This window comes from Nerophis lumbriciformis, linkage group LG07 (genome assembly GCF_033978685.3).
Source record: "Nerophis lumbriciformis linkage group LG07, RoL_Nlum_v2.1, whole genome shotgun sequence".
In the NCBI taxonomy this organism is placed as follows: domain Eukaryota; kingdom Metazoa; phylum Chordata; class Actinopteri; order Syngnathiformes; family Syngnathidae; genus Nerophis; species Nerophis lumbriciformis.
Window position 1 is genome coordinate 1336883 of NC_084554.2, and position 23274 is coordinate 1360156.

The window sequence follows — 23274 nt, forward strand, 5'->3', positions numbered from 1 at the left end:
GGTTTTTTGTAGAGAATAAATGATGAAAAAAACACTTAATTGAACGGTTTAAAAGAGAAGAAAACACGAAAAAAAAAAAAAATTTTGAAACATAGTTTATCTTCAATTTCGACTCTTTAAAATTCAAAATTCAACCGACAAAAAGAAGAGAAAAACCAGCTTATTTGAATCTTTTTGAAAAAATTAAAAAAAGAATTTATGGAGCATCATTAGTAATTTTTCCTGATTAAGATACATTTTAGAATTTTGATGACATGTTTTAAATTGGTTAAAATCCAATCTGCACTTTGTTAGAATATTCAACAAATTGGACCAAGCTATATTTCTAACAAAGACAAATCAGTATTTCTTCTAGATTTTCCAGAACAAAATTTTTAAAAGAAAATACTTTGAAATAAGATTTAATTTTGATTCTACAGATTTTCTAGATTTGCCAGAATACTTTTTTTGAATTTTAATCATAGTAAGTTTAAAGAAATATTTCACAAATATTCTTCGTCGAAAAAACCAGAAGCTAAAATATTTATTATTCTTTACAATAAAACATTTTTTTTTTTTTACTTGAACATTGAATTAAATTGTCAGGAAAGAAGAGGAAGACATTTAAAAGGTAAAAAGGTATATTTGTTTCAAAATCCTAAAATCATTTTTAAGGTTGTATTTTTTTCTCTAAAATTGTATTTCTAAAAGTAATAAGAAGCAAAGTAAAAAAAAAAAAATGAATTTATTTAAAGAAGTGAAGACCCATCCATCCATCCATTTTCTACCGCTTATTCCAAGTGAAGACCAAGTCTTTAAAATATTTTTGTGGATTTTCAAATTCTATTTGAGTTTTGTCTCTTTTAGAATTAAAAATGTCGGAGACCAGCTTGCTGGTAGATAAATAACTCTGATAGTGGCCTTCAACTCTTCTGCGTTTTTGGGTCTGGCATTCTGCATCTTCCTTTTCACAGGGGAGTTGGCGGACCAATTTAGAACAGAAATACCATTGTCCGTAAACCAGGCACGGGTAGATTTTGCGCTGTGTGCAGGCGCCAAGTCCTGTTGGAACTTGAAATCTCCATCTCCATAGAGCAGGTCAGCAGCAGGAAGCATGAAGTGCTCTAAAACTTGCTGGTAGACGGCTGCGTTGACCCTGGATCTCAGGAAACAGAGTGGACCGACACCAGCAGATGACATGGCACCCCAAACCATTGGGTTGGTTTGGTTTGCATTTCCTTTGGAAATCGAGGTCCCAGAGTCTGGAGGAAGACAGGAGAGGCACAGGATCCACGTTGCCTGAAGTCTAGTGTCAAGTTTCCACCATCAGTGATGGTTTGGGGTGCCATGTCATCTGCTGGTGTCGGTCCACTCTGTTTCCTGAGATCCAGGGTCAACGCAGCCGTCTACCAGCAAGTTTTAGAGCACTTCATGCTTCCTGCTGCTGACCTGCTCTATGGAGATGGAGATTTCATGTTACGGCTCAGGCTCCTGCCAACGGCGCTCATCCGTCTGTGCGCACCTTGGGACACGCCCACGGGTGCGCACATCCAGGGACGCGCCGCGCGCGTCTCCGCCCTGCTGCAGCCACCAGCTGCAATCACTCGCTGGCAATCTGCACACCTGCGACTGATCAGAGCGAGATCAATAAAGGACCAGTGGACCCAAGGATCGTCGCGGGAACCTAGTTTTCTCATGGTGTACCGTAAGCCTTATGCGCTCTTACTGTGTTGTTTTTCCCTCCGTGATTCTGACGTCTGTTGCTCTTCCGCAGTGCCTTCCCGAGTCTTCCCTCCTCGAGATCTCCCGTTGTTTCCCCGGTGTTTTTGGACTGCCTTCTTCGTTTCCCGACTCCTCACTCGCCCCTGGACTCTGACGTCTCTCTCTGCCCCACGGACCCCTCGCTGATCTTGGACCCCTTTTGCCTTGCCCTCTTTGGACTTGTCTGCCCTTTTTCTCATCAACACTTGGTAACACACTTCAGATATCTACACACATAGTCTTACACTACACACACACTCTTGTATTTTAGTCACACACTCTATTTCTATAGTTTAGTTGTAAATGTTTATTATTATATATATTTATTATATATAATAAATTATTGTATATACTGCCCCCTGGTGTCTGAGCCGTCACCTCTCTCAGTAAACACAACAGAAACAGAGTGGACCGACACCAGCAGATGACATGGCACCCCAAACCATCACTGATGGTTTGGGTTGGTTTGGTTTGCAATTCCTTTGGAAATCGAGGTCCCAGAGTCTGGAGGAAGACAGGAGAGGCACAGGATCCACGTTGCCTGAAGTCTAGTGTAAAGTTTCCACCATCAGTGATGGTTTGGGGTGCCATGTCATCTGCTGGTGTCGGTCCACTCTGTTTCCTGAGATCCAGGGTCAACGCAGCCGTCTACCAGCAAGTTTTAGAGCACTTCATGCTTCCTGCTGCTGACCTGCTCTATGGAGATGGAGATTTCAAGTTCCAACAGGACTTGGCGCCTGCACACAGCGCAAAATCTACCCGTGCCTGGTTTACCGACCATGGTATTTCTGTTCTAAATTGGCCCGCCAACTCCCCTGACCTTAGCCCCATAGAAAATCTGTGGGGTATTGTGAAAAGGAAGATGCAGAATGCCAGACCCAAAAACGCAGAAGAGTTGAAGGCCACTATCAGAGCAACCTGGGCTCTCATAACACCTGAGCAGTGCCAGAAACTCATCGACTCCATGCCACGCCGCATTAACGCAGTAATCGAGGCGAAAGGAGCTCCAACCAAGTATTGAGTATTGTACATGCTCATATTTTTCATTTTCATACTTTTCAGTTGGCCAACATTTCTAAAAATCCCTTTTTTTGTATTAGCCTTAAGTAATATTCTAATTTTGTGACACACGGAATTTTGGATTTTCATTTGTTGCCACTTCAAATCATCAAAATTCAATGAAATAAACATTTGAATGCATCAGTCTGTGTGCAATGAATAAATATAATGTACAAGTTACACCTTTTGAATGCAATTACTGAAATAAATCAAGTTTTTCAAAATATTCTAATTTACTGGCTTTTACCTGTATACACTTCACTGCCGATGTGGGGGGCGGGGGGCGCCACCTAAAATCTTGCCTAGGGCGCCAGATTGGTTAGGGCCGGGCCTGGGTACAACACACGATGTCGTAAAGCGTTGATTGTCGTAAAGCAGGTGCGGTGCGAGGGGGAGGACATGGAGGACAGGGAGGACAGGAGCGGGGAGGAGGAGGAGGAGGAGGGCAGGAGCGGGGAGGGGATGAGAGAGGAGGTGACTCCGGCAGTTCGTCTCCACCGGAGGATCATGGCGGATGGTCATGGCCCCAGGTGTAAGCGCAGGAAGCAGGCCAACCCGCGGAGGAACCACGGTGAGTCCCAAGTTGCGGATGTCCACTTTGGAGCCTTTTTGGCTCCACTTTGTTGCCTTTTTGGGTCTACTTTGGAGCCGTTTGTGTCACACTTTGCTGCCTTTCGTGGCCACTTTGTTGCCTTTTGTGCGGCGTGCGGGACAAGTTAGTGGAGGGTGTGGGCGCGCAGGACCGTTACAAGTTAGCGGAGGACCGTTATATATATACCTGATACAAAAAGACTCTTTTCTTCTCTGTCACCATGTCTTTTCTTCCACTCAGCATGTTCCGCTCACCTTCGAGCAGGAGCGGCCGGACTTTGAAAGGCTTTTGTCGGGTGTTTTTCTCTCCGTTCCTCGGACCGTTATTTCACTTCAATCATCCCACTTTCACTTCATTCTCCTCTCCACTCGGACTCTACCTGCTTCTTATCACCGTCTCTTTATTGATTAGTCGCGCGCGGCCGTGTTGGACTTTGTGTGTGTTTTACTTTGCTGTTTTGGTGACGTTACGACATTGTTAAACGTGTTGCCCCATATCAAGCTAGTCGGCTATGCTAGCTCGCATTAACTTTATTGTCTTTTCGCGGGCTCATCAAAGCGCTCGCTCGGACGCTTCGCTCGCGCCCCGAACGGCGTTCGGGGGGTCTCGGCTCGGAAATGTGTCGAAATGACGGCGAATATGTCAAGGTTTGACTCTTCCGGAGCGCGCTGTTTATGTGGACGACGCGGGGCGAGATGACCATATAAGGGCAGAGGCGCTGGGCTCCTTGATTGTGATCATTTGACTTGTCATCATTTGTTGTCTTTTCCTCTTTGTGTCTACACGCACATGCACTTTGGTGTGTGGATGCTTTCATTTACACCCCCCCCCCCCCCCCCCCACACACACACACACGCACACACACATTAAAGCCAAGGTGTCCAAAGTGCAACCCGGGGGCCAATTTTGGCCCGCATGTCATTATTTAATGGCCCTTTACAGATTGTACAAATAAAATTAATTTGTTATTATTGAGACATGTTATAAGTCGGGCCATCAAAAATATCGCATTAACTCATGTGATTTATCTCAAAATGATCGCAATGGTCTAGATAATGTTTTTTTTTATTTTGACCACACGCTCCTTTACCTTTTTTCTTATTTTTCCCCATTTTCAGTTATTTTTCTTTTTTAAATTGTTTCTGTTTTTTTTCCTTTTTCTCTCCCTTTTTTTTTTTTACATTTTCCCTGTTTTTTCTTTTTTTAATTGTTTTTTCTTTAAATTGTTTGTGTTTTTTCTTTTTTCCGTTCTCTCTTTTCCCCCCATTCCCCCCTTTTTATCTCCTTTTTTTTTAAATGTTCCCCCTTTTTTTTCCATTTAAATCAATTCTCTCCCTTTTTTTTACATTTTCCCTGTTTTTTATTTATTTATTTTTTATTATTTTTTTTTTCTATGTTTTTTCTTTAAATTGTTTGTGTTTTTTCTTTTTTCCGTTCTCTCTTTTCCCCCATTGCCCCCCTTTTTTTATCTCGTTTTTTAGGGCCCGCATGGCCCATTGTATAAGGACTCCCAAAGGGAGTCCTTATGCAATGGGACATAATTAGGGCCCGCATGGCCCATTGTATAAGGACTCCCAAAGGGAGTCCTTATGCAATGGGACATAAGGACCTATTGAATTTGTAAGGTTTTATATTATTCTTTATTCTTCCGCCGCCACATTAAACTGTAATTTGACCCACTTAACATGCTTCAAAACTCACCATATTTGACCCACACATCAGGACCAGCGAAAATTGCCTTTTTAAAAAAAACCGAACCACAAAACTCAAAATTGCGCTCTAGCGCCCCCTAGGAAGAAAAAAAAACTAAGTTTCCCAATACTGTTGTCTACTTTTAGTCGTAAGTGTCCCAATACTTTTGTCAAGTTGTAGTCCCAAGTGTCCCAATACTTTTGTGCAGTTTTCGGCTTAAGTGTCCCAATACTTTTGTCCAGTGATAGTCATAAGTGTCCCAATACTTTTGTCTAGTGTACCTACCTAGTCGGCATTGTGTGGGCACGCTGGTGCATCCTGCTTTTAAGCAGCCATCTTAAAAAAACAGCAGGGTCATAAAATCAAAACCGGAGCAGGTATCAAAACTCTTTCGCCAACGTTTAATCAGAAGGGTTCAATCTCTCTCCTGTGTTAGTTTGAAGCTGAAACAACAAACGCGCTCAGAGGAGATAATGTTTGAAGAAAGGTGACCGGTTTTTACAAAAATTTTGTTTTGAAGGGGGAATAGAAAACTTCCTGTTGATTTTTGCTGGGGGTTGTCAATTTATGAAATGCAGTTCTAAGTGAGACCTACATAGAGGTTTTTGTTTCATGTCTCTCCGACCTTCCCAGTGGGAGTTACAGGCAGTTTTGTCATTTTTTTTCTACCGAGGAGCAATTTTTTCTGCGTTTTATTCAAAATTTGCGGTAGAGCGCAATTTTGAGATTTGGGGTTAGGTTTTTTTTTTTATTAGATCGCAATTTTTGCCAGTCCTGATGTGTGCGTTCAGTTTGGTGAGTTTTGAAGCATGTTAAGGGGGTCAAATTACAGCTCAAAGAGGAAAAAGTGACTGTTTTTAGTACTTTTTTGTCTTGAAGAGGGAATTGCCAACTTCCTGTTGATTTTAGCCCGAGAATGTACTATTATAAAATCTAGGTCTGAGTCAGACCAACATAGAGGTTTTTGTTTCATGTCTCTCCGACCTTCCTAGTGGGAGTTACTGGACAAAAGTATTGGGACACTTACACTGGACAAAAGTATTGGGACACTTGGGACTATCACTGGACAAAAGTATTGGGACACTTAGGACTAGCACCTGCCAAATACGCGGGCCCGACCAATGCTGCTTGCAGCTTTAATTTTTAAATGTTCCCTCTTTTTTTTTCATTTCAATCAATTCAAAGAGAGATGACAAATATTACTCCAAAAAAAACCCTGAGTGGACTTTAAATAATATGTTCAACCATTTTGAGCAAATACATTCAATTAAATCATGTAAAAAATGTTCTTGTATCACAATCTGACCATAATTATGCATCGGTGTCCAATCAATCAATCAATGGGCTCCTTGATTGTGATCATTTGACTTGTCATCATTTGTTGTCTTTTCCTCTTTGTGTCTACACGCACATGCACTTTGGTGTGTGGATGCTTTCATTTACACCCCCCCCACACACACGCACACACACTTTAAAGCCAAGGTGTCCAAAGTGCAACCCGGGGGCCAATTTTGGCCCGCATGTCATTATTTAATGGCCCTTTACAGATTGTACAAATAAAATTAATTTGTTATTATTGAGACATGTTATAAGTCGGGCCATCAAAAATATCGCATTAACTCATGTGATTTATCTCAAAATGATCGCAATGATCTAGATAATTTTTATTTTTTTATTTTGACCACACGCTCCTTTACCTTTTTTCTTATTTTTTCCCCATTTTCAGTTATTTTTCTTTTTTAAATTGTTTTTTTTTTTTTCCTTTTTCTCTTCCTTTTTTTTTACATTTTCCCTGTTTTTTCTTTTTTTAATTGTTTTTTTTCTTCTTTTTTCTATGTTTTTTCTTTAAATTGTTTGTGTTTTTTCTTTTTTCCGTTCTCTCTTTTCCCCCATTGCCCCCCTTTTTTTATCTCCTTTTTTAGGGCCCGCATGGCCCATTGTATAAGGACTCCCAAAGTCCTTATGCAATGGGACATAATTAGGGCCCGCATGGCCCATTGTATGTCCAAAGTGCAACCCGGGGGCCAATTTTGGCCCGCATGTCATTATTTAATGGCCCTTTACAGATTGTACAAATAAAATTAATTTGTTATTATTGAGACATGTTATAAGTCGGGTCATCAAAAATATCGCATTAACTCATGTGATTTATCTCAAAATGATCGCAATGATCTAGATAATTTTTATTTTTTTATTTTGACCACACGCTCCTTTACCTTTTTTCTTATTTTTTCCTAATTTTCAGTTTTTTTCTTTTTTAAATTGTTTGTGTTTTTTTTCCTTTTTCTCTCCCTTTTTTTTTTACATTTTCCCAGTTTTTTCTTTTTTTAATTGTTTTTTTTTTCTTTTTTCTATGTTTTTTCTTTTAATTGTTTGTGTTTTTTCTTTTTTCCGTTCTCTCTTTTCCCCCATTGCCCCCCTTTTTTTATCTCCTTTTTTAGGGCCCGCATGGCCCATTGTATAAGGACTCCCAAAGGGAGTCCTTATGCAATGGGACATAACAACCTACTCAGTGGCCTAGTGGTTAGAGTGTCCGCCCTGAGATCGGTAGGTTGTGGGTTCAAACCCCGGCCGAGTCATACCAAAGACTATAAAAATGGGACCCATTACCTCCCTGCTTGGCACTCAGTATCAAGGGTTGGAATTGGGGGTTAAATCACCAAAAATGATTCCCGGGCGCGGCCACCGCTGCTGCCCACTGCTCCCCTCACCTCCCAGGGGGTGATCAAGGGTGATGGGTCAAATGCAGAGAATAATTTCGCCACACCTAGTGTGTGTGTGACAATCATTGGTACTTTAACTTTTAACTTTAACTTTAATTAGGGCCCGCATGGCCCATTGTATAAGGACTCCCAAAGGGAGTCCTTATGCAATGGGACATAAGGACCTATTGAATTTGTAAGGTTTTATTATTATTCTTTATTCTTTATTCTTTATTCTTCCGCCGCCACATTAAACTGTAATTTGACCCACTTAACATGCTTCAAAACTCACCATATTTGACCCACACATCAGGTCCTGCGAAAATTGCCTTTTTAAAAAAAAAAACGAACCACAAAACTCAAAATTGCGCTCTAGCGCCCCCTAGGAAAAAAAAAAACTAGACTGCCTAATTTCAATTGTTTGTGTTTTTTTTCCTTTTTCTCTCCCTTTTTTTTACATTTTCCCTGTTTTTTTCTTTTTTTAATTGTTTTTTTTTCTTTTTCTATGTTTTTTCTTTAAATTGTTTGTGTTTTTTCTTTTTTCCGTTCTCTCTTTTCCCCCATTGCCCCCCTTTTTTTATCTCCTTTTTTAGGGCCCGCATGGCCCATTGTATAAGGGAGTCCTTATGCAATGGGACATAATTAGGGCCCGCATGGCCCATTGTATAAGGACTCCCAAAGGGAGTCCTTATGCAATGGGACATAAGGACCTATTGAATTTGTAAGGTTTTATTATTATTCTTTATTCTTTATTCTTCCGCCGCCACATTAAACTGTAATTTGACCCACTTAACATGCTTCAAAACTCACCATATTTGACCCACACATCAGGACCTGCGAAAATTGCCTTTAAAAAAAAAAAACGAACCCCAAAACTCAAAATTGCGCTCTAGCGCCCCCTAGGAAAAAAAAAACTAGACTGCCTAATTTAAATTGTTTGTGTTTTTTTTCCTTTTTCTCTCCCTTTTTTTTACTTTTTCCCTGTTTTTTCTTTTTTTAATTGTTTTTTTTCTTTCTTTTTTCTATGTTTTTTCTTTAAATTGTTTGTGTTTTTTCTTTTTTCCGTTCTCTCTTTTCCCCCATTGCCCCCCTTTTTTATCTCCTTTTTTAGGGCCCGCATGGCCCATTGTATAAAAATTAAAGTTAAAGTTAAAGTACCAATGATTGTCACACACACACTAGGTGTGGCGAAATTATTCTCTGCATTTGACCCATCACCCTTGATCACCCCCTGGGAGGTGAGGGGAGCAGTGGGCAGCAGCGGTGGCCGCGCCCGGGAATCATTTTGGTGATTTAACCCCCAATTCCAACCCTTGATGCTGAGTGCCAAGCAGGGAGGTAATGGGTCCCATTTTTATAGTCTTTGGTATGACTCGGCCGGGATTTGAACTCCCAACCTACCGATCTCAGGACGGACACTCTAACCACTAGGCCACCTTTTTTCTTATTTTTCCCCCATTTTCAGTTATTTTTCTTTTTTAAATTGTTTGTGTTTTTTTTCCTTTTTCTCTCCCTTTTTTTACATTTTCCCTGTTTTTTCTTTTTTTAATTTTTTTTTCTTTCTTTTTTCTATGTTTTTTCTTTAAATTGTTTGTGTTTTTTCTTTTTTCCGTTCTCTCTTTTCCCCCATTGCCCCCCTTGCATAAGGGAGTCCTTATGCAATGGGACATAAGGACCTATTGAATTTGTAAGGTTTTATATTATTCTTTATTCTTTATTCTTCCGCCGCCACATTAAACTGTAATTTGACCCACTTAACATGCTTCAAAACTCACCATATTTGACCCACACATCAGGACCTGCGAAAATGGCCTTTTTAAAAAAAAAAAACGAACCACAAAACTCAAAATTGCGCTCTAGCGCCCCCTAGGAAGAAAAAAAAAACTAGACTGCCTGTAACTCCCACTAGGAAGAGACATGAAACAAAAACCTCTATGTAGGTCTGACTCAGACCTAGATTTTATAATAGTACATTCTCGGGCTAAAATCAACAGGAAGTTGGCAATTCCCCCTTCAAGACAAAAAAGTACTAAAAACAGTCACTTTTGCCTCTTTGAGCTGTAATTTGACCCCCTTAACATGCTTCAAAACTCACCAAACTGAACGCACACATCAGGACTGGCAAAAATTGCGATCTAATAAAAAAAAAAACCTAACCCCAAATCTCAAAATTGCGCTCTACCGCAATTTTTGAATAAAACGCAGAAAAAACTGCTCCTCGGAAGAAAAAAAATGACAATGGAGTAATAACTGTGATTTGGGATCTCTTTTTAAGTTAGTTACACAATTACACAATGGAGTAATGACTGTGATTAATCATGATTAATCCAAATTGAAAAGTGTGATTAATCTGATTAATAAAGTTAATTAAAATGTATGAGTAATGCTGTCAAATGTCAGATTAATTCCAAATTCAAACACTATGAAGTTCTAAAATCAGATTAATCCCAAATTCAAAAGTCTTGATTAATCACAAGTATCACTAAGTATTACTGGCTTGCAAAATGTACATTCATTAAAAAAAAAAGTCCCCAGTATTTAGTCACAAATGCAATTTTATTGTTCGAAAAGATAGGAGGTAAAATAAATTAATCTGCATTAAGGATGTGCATGAGTTAACTCCCTATTTTTGACAGCCCTTCCAGTTATTAGATTACACAAACTTTTTTTGTGGCCTACTAGCTTAGCATACATTGACTTTTAGCATCTTTAATGTACAGAATGTAGGTTTGGACAGCCCTGCACCAAAGCAATGTTGAAGATGTCCCATCTGACTCCCGTCTGTCCTTCATTGCATTGACTCTTGCGTTTATGTTTGCCAATATTGCAGAAGCAACTGATGGTTATCCATCATGTGCTGCGTATTGTGCCGCCCAAAGGAGGTGGTGCAGAAGAAAAACATAAGTGTCATCAAAGTACAGTAATATTTACAGTATATACTTCTCCCCCTAACATGCTCCCCATGGACGTGTTAGAATGCTAGGGGAAAAAAGTGTTTAATGTAAGTGGATGAAGATTAATGGAGAAGTTATATAAGGTGGGAGGAAACATGCCAGCGTGTTTATCTGTGTTGTGGAGTCTTTCCGTTGGTGACTTGTCAAAAAGCGTCTGGTTGCTCCGCTGTCATCTTGTTATGGGGCGTGTCACGTCTCTGGAGCTTGGGTGTAAATATGTGGACACGCCTCAGATAACGCTGCAGCTATGAAGACTCTGTTTCTGAGTCTCTCCAGAAAGACTTGTGTGTACCTGTGTCCCGTATATACACTTTACATGGGACTATTGACATGTATAAAGTGTGTGACCACCAGAGGTGGGTAGAGTAGCCAGAAATTGTACTCAAGTAAGAGTACTGTTACTTTAGAGATTTATTACTCAAGTAAAAGTAAGGAGTAGTCACCCAAATATTTACTTGAGTAAAAGTAAAAAGTATGTTGTGAAAAAACTACTCAAGTACTGAGTAACTGATGAGTAACATACACACACATATCATATATATATATATATATATATATATATATATATATACATACACACATATATATATACACACATATATATATATATATATATATATGTATGTGTGGGGAAAAAAATCACAAGACTATTTCATCTCTACAGGCCTGTTTCATGAGGGGGGGTACCCTCAATCATCAGGAGATTTTAATGGGAGCATTCGCATACCATGGTTTATATAGGGCACAGAGTGGGTGGGTACAGGCTGGCCTAGGGGCGTGGTGATTGGCTCATGTGTTACCTAGGAGGTGTTTCCGTCTATGGCGGCATGTTGTTACAATTTCGCTGCGCTTGTTGAGGGATGACAGGTCTGGACGGTAAATAATAAACAGTTTCTCTTTCAAGCATAGGTTGCATCTTTTATTACCACTATTGTAAGGTGTGCTGGATGCAAGAATTTGCCATGTTATTGAATATTCAACATTATTGTCTTTGAGGTCCCAAATGTGTTTGCTGAGTTCTGTGGTATTTCGCAGGTTTTTGTTCCTGAAAGAAGCCTTGTGATTGTTCCATCTGGTTTTGAATTCTCCCTCGGTTAATCCTACATATGTGTCGGATGTGTTAATGTCCTTGCGTATTACCTTAGATTGGTAGACAACTGATGTTTGTAAGCACCCCCCGTTGAGAGGGCAATCAGGTTTCTTTCGACAGTTACATCCTTTGTTGGTTTTGGAGTCGCTCTGTCTGGGGGCCGACGGCTCATTTGCAATTGTTTTGTTGTGGTTTGAGATGATATATATATATATATATATATATATATATATATATACACACACATATATACAGTATATAATTTATATTTATTTATTTTGCCGTTTTTGTTTACATGTTAAAGGTGTTTTAATGAATATACATGCATGTTTAACACATATAGATTCCTTTCTTTCATGAAGACAAGAATATAAGTTGGTGTATTACCTGATTCTGATGACTTGCATTGATTGTAATCAGACAGTACTGCTGATAGCGTCCACGTTTTCAAATGGAGGAGAAAAAAAGTTCCTCCTTTCTGTCTAATACCACATGAAAGTGGTTGGTTTTTGGCATCTTATTTGTCCAGCTTCCATATTCGTTTTTTATACACTTTACAAGAAATACATTGGCGGCAAACTCCGTAGCTTGCTAGCTTGTTTGCGCTGGCTTTCGGAGACTCTTGTTTTGAAAGCGCAGGCGCGATGGAGCGGCACTTTTATTGTGAGGACAGGAACTGTGCAGTCAGTCTTTAGGCTTTTGACGGGATGTACGGTTGAAATAAAAAAGGGTCTTTTTTCCTTCACACTTTTGATTGATTGATTGAAACTTGTATTAGTAGATTGCACAGTACAGTACATATTCCGTACAATTGACCACTAAATGGTAACACCCCAATAAGTTTTTCAACTTGTTTAAGTCAGGTCATGTGACCGCCTGGCTCTGTTTGATTGGTCCAACGTCACCAGTGACTGCATCTGATTGGTGGAACGGAGTGAACGTCACCAGTGACTGTATTTGTTGAAACGCAGGCACTATGAAGGTCTGTCTGACAGACCAAAACAAACAAAGCGTGCATTAACAGATGGATAAAAATTAGTAGCGAGTAGCGAGCTGAATGTAGATAAAAGTAGCGGAGTAAAAGTAGCGTTTCTTCTCTATAAATATACTCAAGTAAAAGTAAAAGTATGTTGCATTAAAACTACTCTTAGAAGTACAATTTATCCCAAAAGTTACTCAAGTAGATGTAACGGAGTAAATGTAGCGCGTTACTACCCACCTCTGGTGACCACACATGATTGTTGTTAGTTTGAACCTCACTCATTATTTCTAGTCTCTCCAGAAAGACTTGTGTGTACCTGTGTCCTGTGTCCCATATATACACTTTACATGGGACTATTGACATATATAAGTGTGTGACCACACATTATTGTTACTTTGAACCTTACTCTCATTATTTCTAGTCTCTCCAGAAAGACTTGTGTGTACCTGTGTCCCATATATACACTTTACATGGGACTATTGACATATATAAAGTGTGTGACCACACATGATTGTTACTTTGAACCTCACTCTCATTATTTCTAGTCTCTCCAGAAAGACTTGTGTGCACCTGTGTCCCATATATACACTTTACACGGGACTATTGACATATATAAGTGTGTGACCACACATTGTTGTTACTTTGAACTTCACTGTCATGTTTTATCCTTTTTAGAAATACTTGTGTGTACCTGCATACTTGCCAACCTTGAGACCTCCAATTTCGGGAGGTGGGGGGTGGGGGTGGGGGCGGGGGGCGTGGTTGGGGGCGTGGTTAAGATATATATATATATATATAAGAAATACTTGACTTTCAGTGAATTCTAGCTATATATATATATATACATACAAAAAATAAATACTTGAATTTCAGTGTTCATTTACAAACTACAACTCACAAACACTTTAGAGTTAGGCTCCACCATCAGAATGTGTACTTAAAACTTATAAAGATCACATGGATATTATTCAGTGAGTTGATTCACCAAAACTAACCTGTTATACAGGAGGAAAAAGCACACAGGACGTTTCAATTGTTCACAGACTGGTCGCGCTCATCAGAATGACAAGACATTTCCGGTCCGCAGGTGATAGCATTCAATTGGGAAGAAACGCCCTACCGCCCCCTCCTGACCAATGTGAATACTGATAAATGTGTAATGACAGCTCCAAAAACGAATTCAAACCACAAAATAAAATAAATAAATCAACACAAAAATGTGACACATTATGGGTGGGTCACATATGCATGTACAGTAGATGGCAGTATTGTCCTGTTTAAAAGTGTCACAACATTGCTGTTTACGGCAGACGAACTGCTTTACGGTAGACACTGTTGTTGTGTGTCGTCAACACGTCACTCAGGTCCGCCTGAATTTCGGGAGTTTTTCGGGAGAAAATGTATCCCGGGACGGTTTTCGGGAGAGGCGCTGAATTTCGGGAGTCTCCCGGAAAATCCGGGAGGGTTGGCAAGTATGGGTACCTGTGTCCCATATAAGCTGATACGCTTTACAAGGGACTATTGACATTTAAAGTGTGTGATTAGGCATGTTAGTTGTCATTTTTGAACCTTTACAGGATGACTTGTATGTACCTGTGTCCCATATAAGTTGATCCCCTCTACATGGGACTATTGATATTTAAAGTGCGTGATTAGGCACGTTTGTTGTCATTTTTTAAACCTTTCCAGGATGACTTGTGTGTACCCGTGTCCCATATAAGTTGATCCCCTTTACACGGGACTATTGATATTTAAAGTGCGTGATTAGGCATGTTTGTTGTTACTTTGAACCTCCTTTGCATTAACGTCCACACTTCCTTTTACCTCGTGAGGAGGCTTGTGAGCTGTCATGCAACATCAGCATAATGGAATTCCTGTGAAAAGTCAAGTTGTGCAACATGTTTGATATTATTCTGCTTTTTTGTTAGGGCTTTCAGAATCAGATCATAATAATTGATTTATTACGGCCTGGCTAAGTCATGTTGCGAACTGTAATTTGTAGGAATCATTCTGTCAGGACACTTCAGTGAGTACACTCGGGGTGGAACGCTTCACAAAATCCACAGTTTGGATCTTGTTGACATGGCATTGTTTTTTAACACCCCAGAATATCATATATCCCAATAATCTACCATTAACATGTATTAGTTGTGGCATTGACACAAATATCTGATTAAATAAAACTTGAAAATGGATTGTCAACCTTGATTTAAATGCAAACATCCTTACATACAGTATTTCAAGTCAAAGCATGATAAGTGTATTAAGTTGACACAAGTAAAGTACACACAATGATACATCAGGTATTATTATGATCATAAGTACAGTATTAGAAGCTATCAAGTAATCATTAACCCAACAATGAGGATGTTTAAGATGCCCTGACGTTAGTGGTCACGTTAACAACAGCAGCTAACTAGTTAGCATTAGCATTAGCACAATGTTTTTCCGGTACACGTAGTCATAAAGTTAGTATAAAAAAAACAAAAAACATATCACCTGACATTCTTATGAGAACTGTTTGGATCGTTGACGTAAAAGTTTCATAGTGTTTTGTACACTTGCACAAAACTGCTACGAGTTCTGAGTCGGCTAAAGTGCTGACGCGCGACTTACCGTATTTTCCGCACCATAAGGCGCCCTGGGTTATAAGCCGCGCCTTCAATGAACGGCATATTTCAAAACTTTGTCCACCTATAAGCCGCCCCGTGTTGTAAGCCGCATCTAACTGCGCTAAAGGAATGTCAAAAAAACAGTCAGATAGGTCAGTCAAACTTTAATAATAAATTAAAAACCAGCGTGATGTGGGCGCGCATGGAGTCGTATATCAACATGGACGGAGCTGCGTGAAAAAAGCCACCCGGCCTCTTCGCGTAAACTTACCTTAACCACTCGCTCATCTTTTCTTCATCCATCCATCCTTTCGAGTTAGCTTTTATGATGACGCCGGCTGGAAAGGTCTCTTTTGGCAAGGTCTTCCTTTTGAATATCACCATGGGTGGAAGTTTCTGGCCATTAGCATGGCAAGCTAGAACCACAGTGAAGGATGACTTCTCATTCCCTGTGGTGCGAATATTCACCGTACGTGCTCCCGTTGTATCCACAGTGCGGTTCACAGGAATATCAAAAGTCAGTGGAACCTCGTCCATGTTGATAATGTTCTCTGGCCGGATCTTTTTTTCAGCTATCTTGTTTTTACAATATGCACGGAAAGTAGCCAGCTTTTCTTGAAAGTCTTTAGGCAGTTGCTGTGAAATAGTAGTCCGTGTGCGGATGGAGAGATTGCGTCTTTTCATGAACCGGATCCCTGTCGCTTAGTAGGAGCCATTTTGTGGTCTTTACAGATGTAAACACACAAAGGAAATGAAACGTAATATCCGCGCGCTTTTTCTTCTTCTACGCGGGCGGGTGGTTGCTTACAGTAGAAGAAGAAGCGCTTCCTGTTCTATGGGGGCGGGTGCTTACCTTGGCGGTTGCTTGCGTAGAAGAAGAAGCACTTCCTCTTCTACGGGGAAAAAAGATGGCGGCTGTTTACCGTAGTTGCGAGACCGAAACTTTATGAAAATGAATCTTAATATTAATCCATATATAAAGCGCACCGGGTTAAAAGCCGCACTGTCAGCTTTTGAGTAAATTTGTGGTTTTTAGGTGCGGCTAATAGTGCGGAAAATACGGTAACTCAGTTTGGTGGTAGTGGTCTGGCGTTAGATTTTGTTAGATTTGTGTTCGATTTTCCCCAAACAAACGTTTTTTTCTCTTCACGATGACGACATTCCACCCACGGTATGCCAATTTCTCTGACTTTCCGTGTTTGATTCTGTTTTTTGTCATTCAATTTTCGCCACGTAATTCCAAAAAACGGATTAGTAAAACGCACAAAAAAGAAACAAAACAAAACGCATCGAACCGTGTCACGTCAACCCAACAGTTCGCATACCTGCCAACTACTCCGGTTTTCCCGTAATTAGTACGGTTTTCATCAACCTATTCCGGGTTACGGTTGCAGTGATAAAAAATACGGTTTTTCATTAATTTAAAAAAAAATTTTTTTTTAAATGCGCGAGGCATTTATAGCACCGCTGCCAAGCACGAGGCATTGTTTCCAAACCAGCGAACGATCATGGAATCAGCCGGAGAAAAATCGCAAACGAGTCTTAAACCGAAAAGAAAACTGCAGTCATTCCGTGAAGAATATTCAAAAGCCTATCCGGGAATAATTATCCGTTCCAAAAAGGGTGAAAACTACGCGAATTGCACCTTGTGCAGACAAGATTTTTCGATCGGACACGGAGGAATTAGCGATGTAAAAGACCACGTTGGGACAAAAAAACACAAGTCTAATGCCATTGCTAGCGATACAAGTGGAAAACTTTCAACGTTTTTCGGATTTTAGCCACAAAAAGGTAATGACACCAATGTTATCAATTGGAATTGTTTAGTACTGTTATACTGTTAAAAGTGTTTATACTATTTATGCTTTCAAGTCCAAGTTGAAGAAATCTTGTTAAATGTTGACAGCATAACTACCAAAATACAGAAGTATGTCCTTAATATTTTTGCAGTGCTATTTCTGTTGAAAAGTTCAAATGATTACATTAGAGATGTGATGTGCCACTTTTCAAGTGTCTGATGGCTTCAATTAATTTTCATATTTTGAATTCTTTTGAAAGACTTACAAAAAAACTACATTTGAATTGTAATTCCATGCTATTGACAGGACTATTAATTGTAATGAAGTTAGCTTACCATGTTTACAGTATGATAATTGTGATAGAAATGTGAATTTTAGGCACAGAATATTTTTTACAATTGAACAAGGCAGTAGATTATACAAGCTTGGACAGAAAGTAAATAATGACAGCAATTTTTTTTTTAATGGAATTGTTTAGTACTGTTTTACCATTTGTTTACTGTAAAAAGTGTTTATACTTTCAATGAACAAATTGAAGTCTTGTGAAAGGTTGACAGGATAACTGGCATTAACTGTCAAAATAATTTCAAACTATTGAAGTTAGCTTACAGAATAAACATGCCAATCAACCCATATGATTTTTGCTGTAATATTTTTGTTTTGAAAAGTCACTGTGACTGATAGAAAAGTGATGGTTTTAGCAACATTTTAACCTGTCTGAATGCTAATAATCATTTTGCGTCGGGGGGCGAAGCCCTGAACCCTCCACCAGGACTTTGTCCTGTGGCCCTTGGACCCTGGCTACTAGGTTTTTCTGATTTCAAAAGTTGGCAGGTATGAAAGTTTGATGTAAAAAAAAATCTTATTTCAAACACAAATCATTATTTCTAACCTTGTCAATGTCTTGACTCTATTTTCTATTCATTTCACAACGTATGGTGGTGAATAAGTGTGACTTTTCATGGGAAAAACAAAATTGTTTGGGTGACCCCAAACTTTTGAACGGTAGTGTATATATATATATATATATATATATATATATATATATATATATATATATATATATATATATATATATATATAATATGTCTTAATAAGGTTATCCAAAAAATAGTGCTCAATACCGTAGTAGAGCGCAATATATGTATGTGTGGGAAAAAAATCACAAGACTATTTCATCTCTACAGGCCTGTTTCATGAGGGGGGGTACCCTCAATCATCAGGAGATTTTAATGGGAGCATTCGCATACCATGGTTTATATAGGGCACAGAGTGGGTGGGTACAGGCTGGTGTAGGGGCGTGGTGATTGGCTCATGTGTTACCTAGGAGGTGTTTCCGTCTATGGCGGCATGTTGTTACAATTTCGCTGCGCTTACAAACTGATGTTTGTAAGCACCCCCCGTTGAGAGGGCAATCAGGTTTCTTTCGACAGTTACATCCTTTGTTGGTTTTGGAGTCGCTCTGTCTGGGGGTCGACGGCTCATTTGCAATTGTTTTGTTGTGGTTTGAGATGATTTGTCGTATATTGTTCATGCAGCTGTAGCTGCATGAACAATATACAACTGCTTACAAACATCAGTTGTCTACCAATCTAAGGTAATACGCAAGGACATTAACACATCCGACACATATGTTGGATTAACCGAGGGAGAATTCAAAACCAGATGGAACAATCACAAGGCTTCTTTCAGGAACAAAAACCTGCGAAATACCACAGAACTCAGCAAACACATTTGGGACCTCAAAGACAATAATGTTGAATATTCAATAACATGGCAAATTCTTGCATCCAGCACACCTTACAATAGTGGTAATAAAAGATGCAACCTATGCTTGAAAGAGAAACTGTTTATTATTTACCGTCCAGACCTGTCATCCCTCAACAAGCGCAGCGAAATTGTAACAACATGCCGCCACAGACGGAAACACCTCCTAGGTAACGCATGAGCCAATCACCACGCCCCTACACCAGCCTGTACCCACCCACTCTGTTCCCTATATAAACCATGGTATGCGAATGCTCCCATTAAAATCTCCTGATGATTGAGGGTACCCCCCCTCATGAAACAGGCCTGTAGAGATGAAATAGTCTTGTGATTTTTTTCCCACACATACATATATATATATATATATATATATATATATATATATATATGATCGATTTGGATGTGAATCGATGTTTTTGTGCACCCCTCGAACCAACAGTATGCCGTACTTTACGTACTTAGGCTGCACTTGGAAAACCACATTTAAGTGCAGAAGTGCACCAATTGAGACGCGGCCAAGGTGAGCGCCATTCCCTGCTGTAAACATGGAGGTGTTAACAGACGACAGGTGTTTGCAATCGCCGCCTTTTGTGGCGCCCCACGGGAACAGCTCCCATCCCCGCGATGGTAATTTAACACAGCGTTTTGGGAATAAAGGAATGCGGCCGGTATTAACATTCTTTGCAAAAATAAACAAGGCGGCACTCATGACTCGCTCTCTCTCTCTTTAAGGGTAACACCCTTACTTTCTTCCTGCTTTTCCCTGCACTCCGTTTTTTTCTCTCTCGGCCTAATGAATCACCCGTCAAATAAGATGAGGTCTGCACTTGGCGGAGAAGCTGAGCACCTTGTTGCGCCGGACAGCCTCCCTGAACGCAAGAGAACGCGGCTCCGGTTTATCAAGCCAAACAAGCGGCGGCTTCGGAGGAGGTGCAGATTGGCGGCGTAGCTCCACATGCCACCTCGGTGCTTTAAAAGACATCTGTTTACATTTAAAAGCTTCACCCCTGTTGTGTGAATACTTTAGAAGCCGAGGAAATTTTTCATTTCTCTTAGCAGCTTTGTTTGAAAGTGGCACGTTAGTAGAAATCCCCCTCCCACCCTCGCAAGCATCCTCTTTACTTTGGGGGGGTTCGGACACAGTAGCCAGGGGTGCTGTTGATTGCCCCCTGACCCGGGCGCCCAGAGTATGACTTCACTCCCCCCCCCCCCGTGGCATTGTGAGCCTTCCAGCATGTCCAATTGTGTTTGTGTTTAAGTCTGTTCAATGAAAGGGGAGGAGAGGGAGGGGACCGTCGGAGCCCTCGCTCCTTCTCTCCGTCCATTCTTCGTGACCCCTTAAACTGCGGACTGGAAGGTGGGGGATGGACGGAGGTGGCGAGACGAACAGGTGACAGCTGAAAGGGTCGGCGATGGCAGATGGAAAACACGGCGCTCTTGACGATGGGCACGGAAATAACTTGCGGGGAAAGTATCGCCGCGTTGTCAAGGCGGGAGAAAGCCTTGGGCCGTCGATGATATGATGTACGACGTCGCCGCTGCGAAGGCTGCTTAATGTTCAGCCGCCCCCGCGGAGGCGGAGAGCATTAGCCTATAAAAAGGTGCTCCTCACCGTAAAGGAGGAGTTTCAAACCCAGAGTCAGTTTCAGTAACCCCCTTAACCGTGCTGCTTGGATGTGCTTTATTGTGGTTTGCGTGGTTGAATGTGTAAATGAAGCATTGTGTGTGGAGGCTTTAGTGCGGAGAAGGAGCCTAGTTACCTTTGCAGTTTGCCTGCTCTACCTCATTCACTTTCAGCGGCAGAAGAAAAGGCCCATTCAGCGGGCCTGGCATGGGGAGGGAGAGCCTTTTTCACACTGGGCTTGTGGGAAACTTCTCCTCCATACTGTGCATGCCATTTGCATATGACCCATTCTTTTCCCCAAGGTCCCCGCGAAGGGAGGAATCCGCGGAACGTTAGCAGACTTCACCGAATCCTTCCCACACAGCCCAGGGCCCTGAAGGCCCCCGCGCTGACATGTTTATCTGGCCGATGTCGCCTAGGTCCCACGTCACCCTTGTTCCCTCTAATTGCTCGTTACCTTTCTGGTCTGCGTTTAAGCGGGCACGATGTGCTGTTTTTAGCACCGCGGCCAAAGCTTAATATGGCTCGGTCGGCAGGAGCTTCCCTGAGTCCGAAACATGAGCCGTAAAGACAATGCGACGGGGAGGGCAACGCACACCTTGGAGCCTCCCCAAACGAGGATGACATATCTCTGAAAGGACAGTAATATCCTGGAGTTGGTGCGGGGGGGGGGCAGATTGAAGCCATGAACAAAAAGGAGAGCCCCCCTCATGCAGCGATTAGCGTGGGTGATTCTTTACCAAACATCGTGTTTGCAAGACAAGATGCATTTTATCTTCATTAAGACTCCCGACGTTCTGAACAGCATTCACACTGACACACCAACTTCACAGGCACTGAAATAGTCTCCAGTTTTCACTCTCTAACATTCTCTAGTTCCCGTTGTTGGGCAAACATTGTGTGCCCACCAAACCCAAGGGGGACATTTTGGTCTGTCCATCCGTCTGTCCGTTAATCAATCACTGTCCGTCAGTCCGTTAGTCCTTCAGTCTGTCCATCCTTCGGTCTCCTTCAGTCTGTCCATCCTTCGGTCTCCATCAGTCTGTCCATCCTTCGGTCTCCGTCAGTCTATCCATCCGTCAGTTTCTGCCCTACCAAACCCAAGGGGGACATTTTGGTCTGTCCATCCGTCTGTCCGTTAATCAATCACTGTCCGTTAATCAATCACTGTCCGTCAGTCCGTTAGTCCTTCAGTCTGTCCATCCTTCGGTCTCCATCAGTCTGTCCATCCTTCGGTCTCCGTCAGTCTATCCATCCGTCAGTTTCTGCCCTACCAAACCCAAGGGGGACATTTTGGTCTGTCCATCCGTCTGTCCGTTAATCAATCACTGTCCGTTAATCAATCACTGTCCGTCAGTCCGTTAGTCCTTCAGTCTGTCCATCCTTCGGTCTCCTTCAGTCTGTCCATCCTTCGGTCTCCATCAGTCTGTCCATCCTTCGGTCTCCGTCAGTCTATCCATCCGTCAGTTTCTGCCCTACCAAACCCAAGGGGGACATTTTGGTCTGTCCATCCGTCTGTCCGTTAATGAATCACTGTCCGTCAGTCCCATCAGTCCTTCAGTCTGTCCATCCTTCGGTCTCCATCAGTCCGTCCAGCCGTCAGTCTCTGCCCTACCAAACCCAAGGGGAACATTTTGGTCTGTCCATCCGTCAGTCCTTCAGTCTGTCCATCCGTCGGTCTCTGTCAGGCCATCCGTCCTACCAAACCCAAAGGGGACATTTTGGTCTGTCCATCTGCTTGTCCCATCAACTAATCAACCATCCGTCAGTCTTTCAGTCCTTCAGTCTGTCCATCCGTCAGTCTCATCAGTCCGTTCGTCTGTCAGTCCGTCCATCTGTCAGTTCGTTAGCAAAAAAAACTCAAAGAGTACCTGACAAATTTTAAGGCAGCTTTCGGTAGATATCCGTAATGGGACACACGCACTAAAATAGTCACCAGTTTTGACTCTTTTACATTCTCTAATTCCCTTGTTGGACAAACAATGTGTGCATACCAAACACTAGAGGGCACATTTTGGTCTGTCCGTCCATCTGTCTGTCAATCAATCACCGTCTGTCAGTCACTGTCCTACCAAACACATGGGGGAGAATTTGATCTGTCGTTCCTTCTGTCCGTTAATCAATCACTGTCCGTCAGTCCCATCAGTCCTTCAGTCTGTTCATCCTTCGGTCTCCATCAGTCTGTCCAGCCGTCAGTCTCTGCCCTACCAAACCCAAGGGGAACATTTTGGTCTGTCCATCCGTCGGTCTCTGTCAGGCCATCCGTCCTACCAAACCCAAAGGGGACATTTTGGTCTGTCCATCTGCTTGTCCCATCAACTAATCAACCATCCGTCAGTCTTTCAGTCCTTCAGTCTGTCCATCCGTCAGTCTCATCAGTCCGTTCGTCTGTCAGTCCGTCCATCTGTCAGTTCGTTAGCAAAAAAACTCAAGAGTACCTGACACATTTTAAGGCAGCTTTCGGTAAATATCCGTAATGGGACACACACTAATTTGACACGCACTAAAATAGTCACCAGTTTTGACTCTTTTACATTCTCTAATTCCCTTGTTGGACAAACAATGTGTGCCTACCAAACACTAGAGGGCACATTTTGGTCTGTCCGTCCATCTGTCTGTCAATCAATCACCGTCTGTCAGTCACTGTCCTACCAAACACAT

The 23274-nt window shown here is 41.4% G+C and overlaps 1 protein-coding gene across 1 annotated transcript in view; it reads left to right on the forward strand.

Moving 5' to 3' along the window:
- The first annotated feature begins 3236 nt into the window (after positions 1-3236).
- zeb1b (zinc finger E-box binding homeobox 1b) overlaps positions 3237-23274 on the forward strand; it is a 171318-nt gene continuing 151280 nt past the window's right edge. The window contains exon 1 of the mRNA XM_061965941.2: positions 3237-3370. Coding sequence (XP_061821925.1) covers positions 3262-3370 — 109 coding nt within the window. The 5' untranslated portion in view covers positions 3237-3261. The remainder of the gene's footprint in view (positions 3371-23274) is intronic.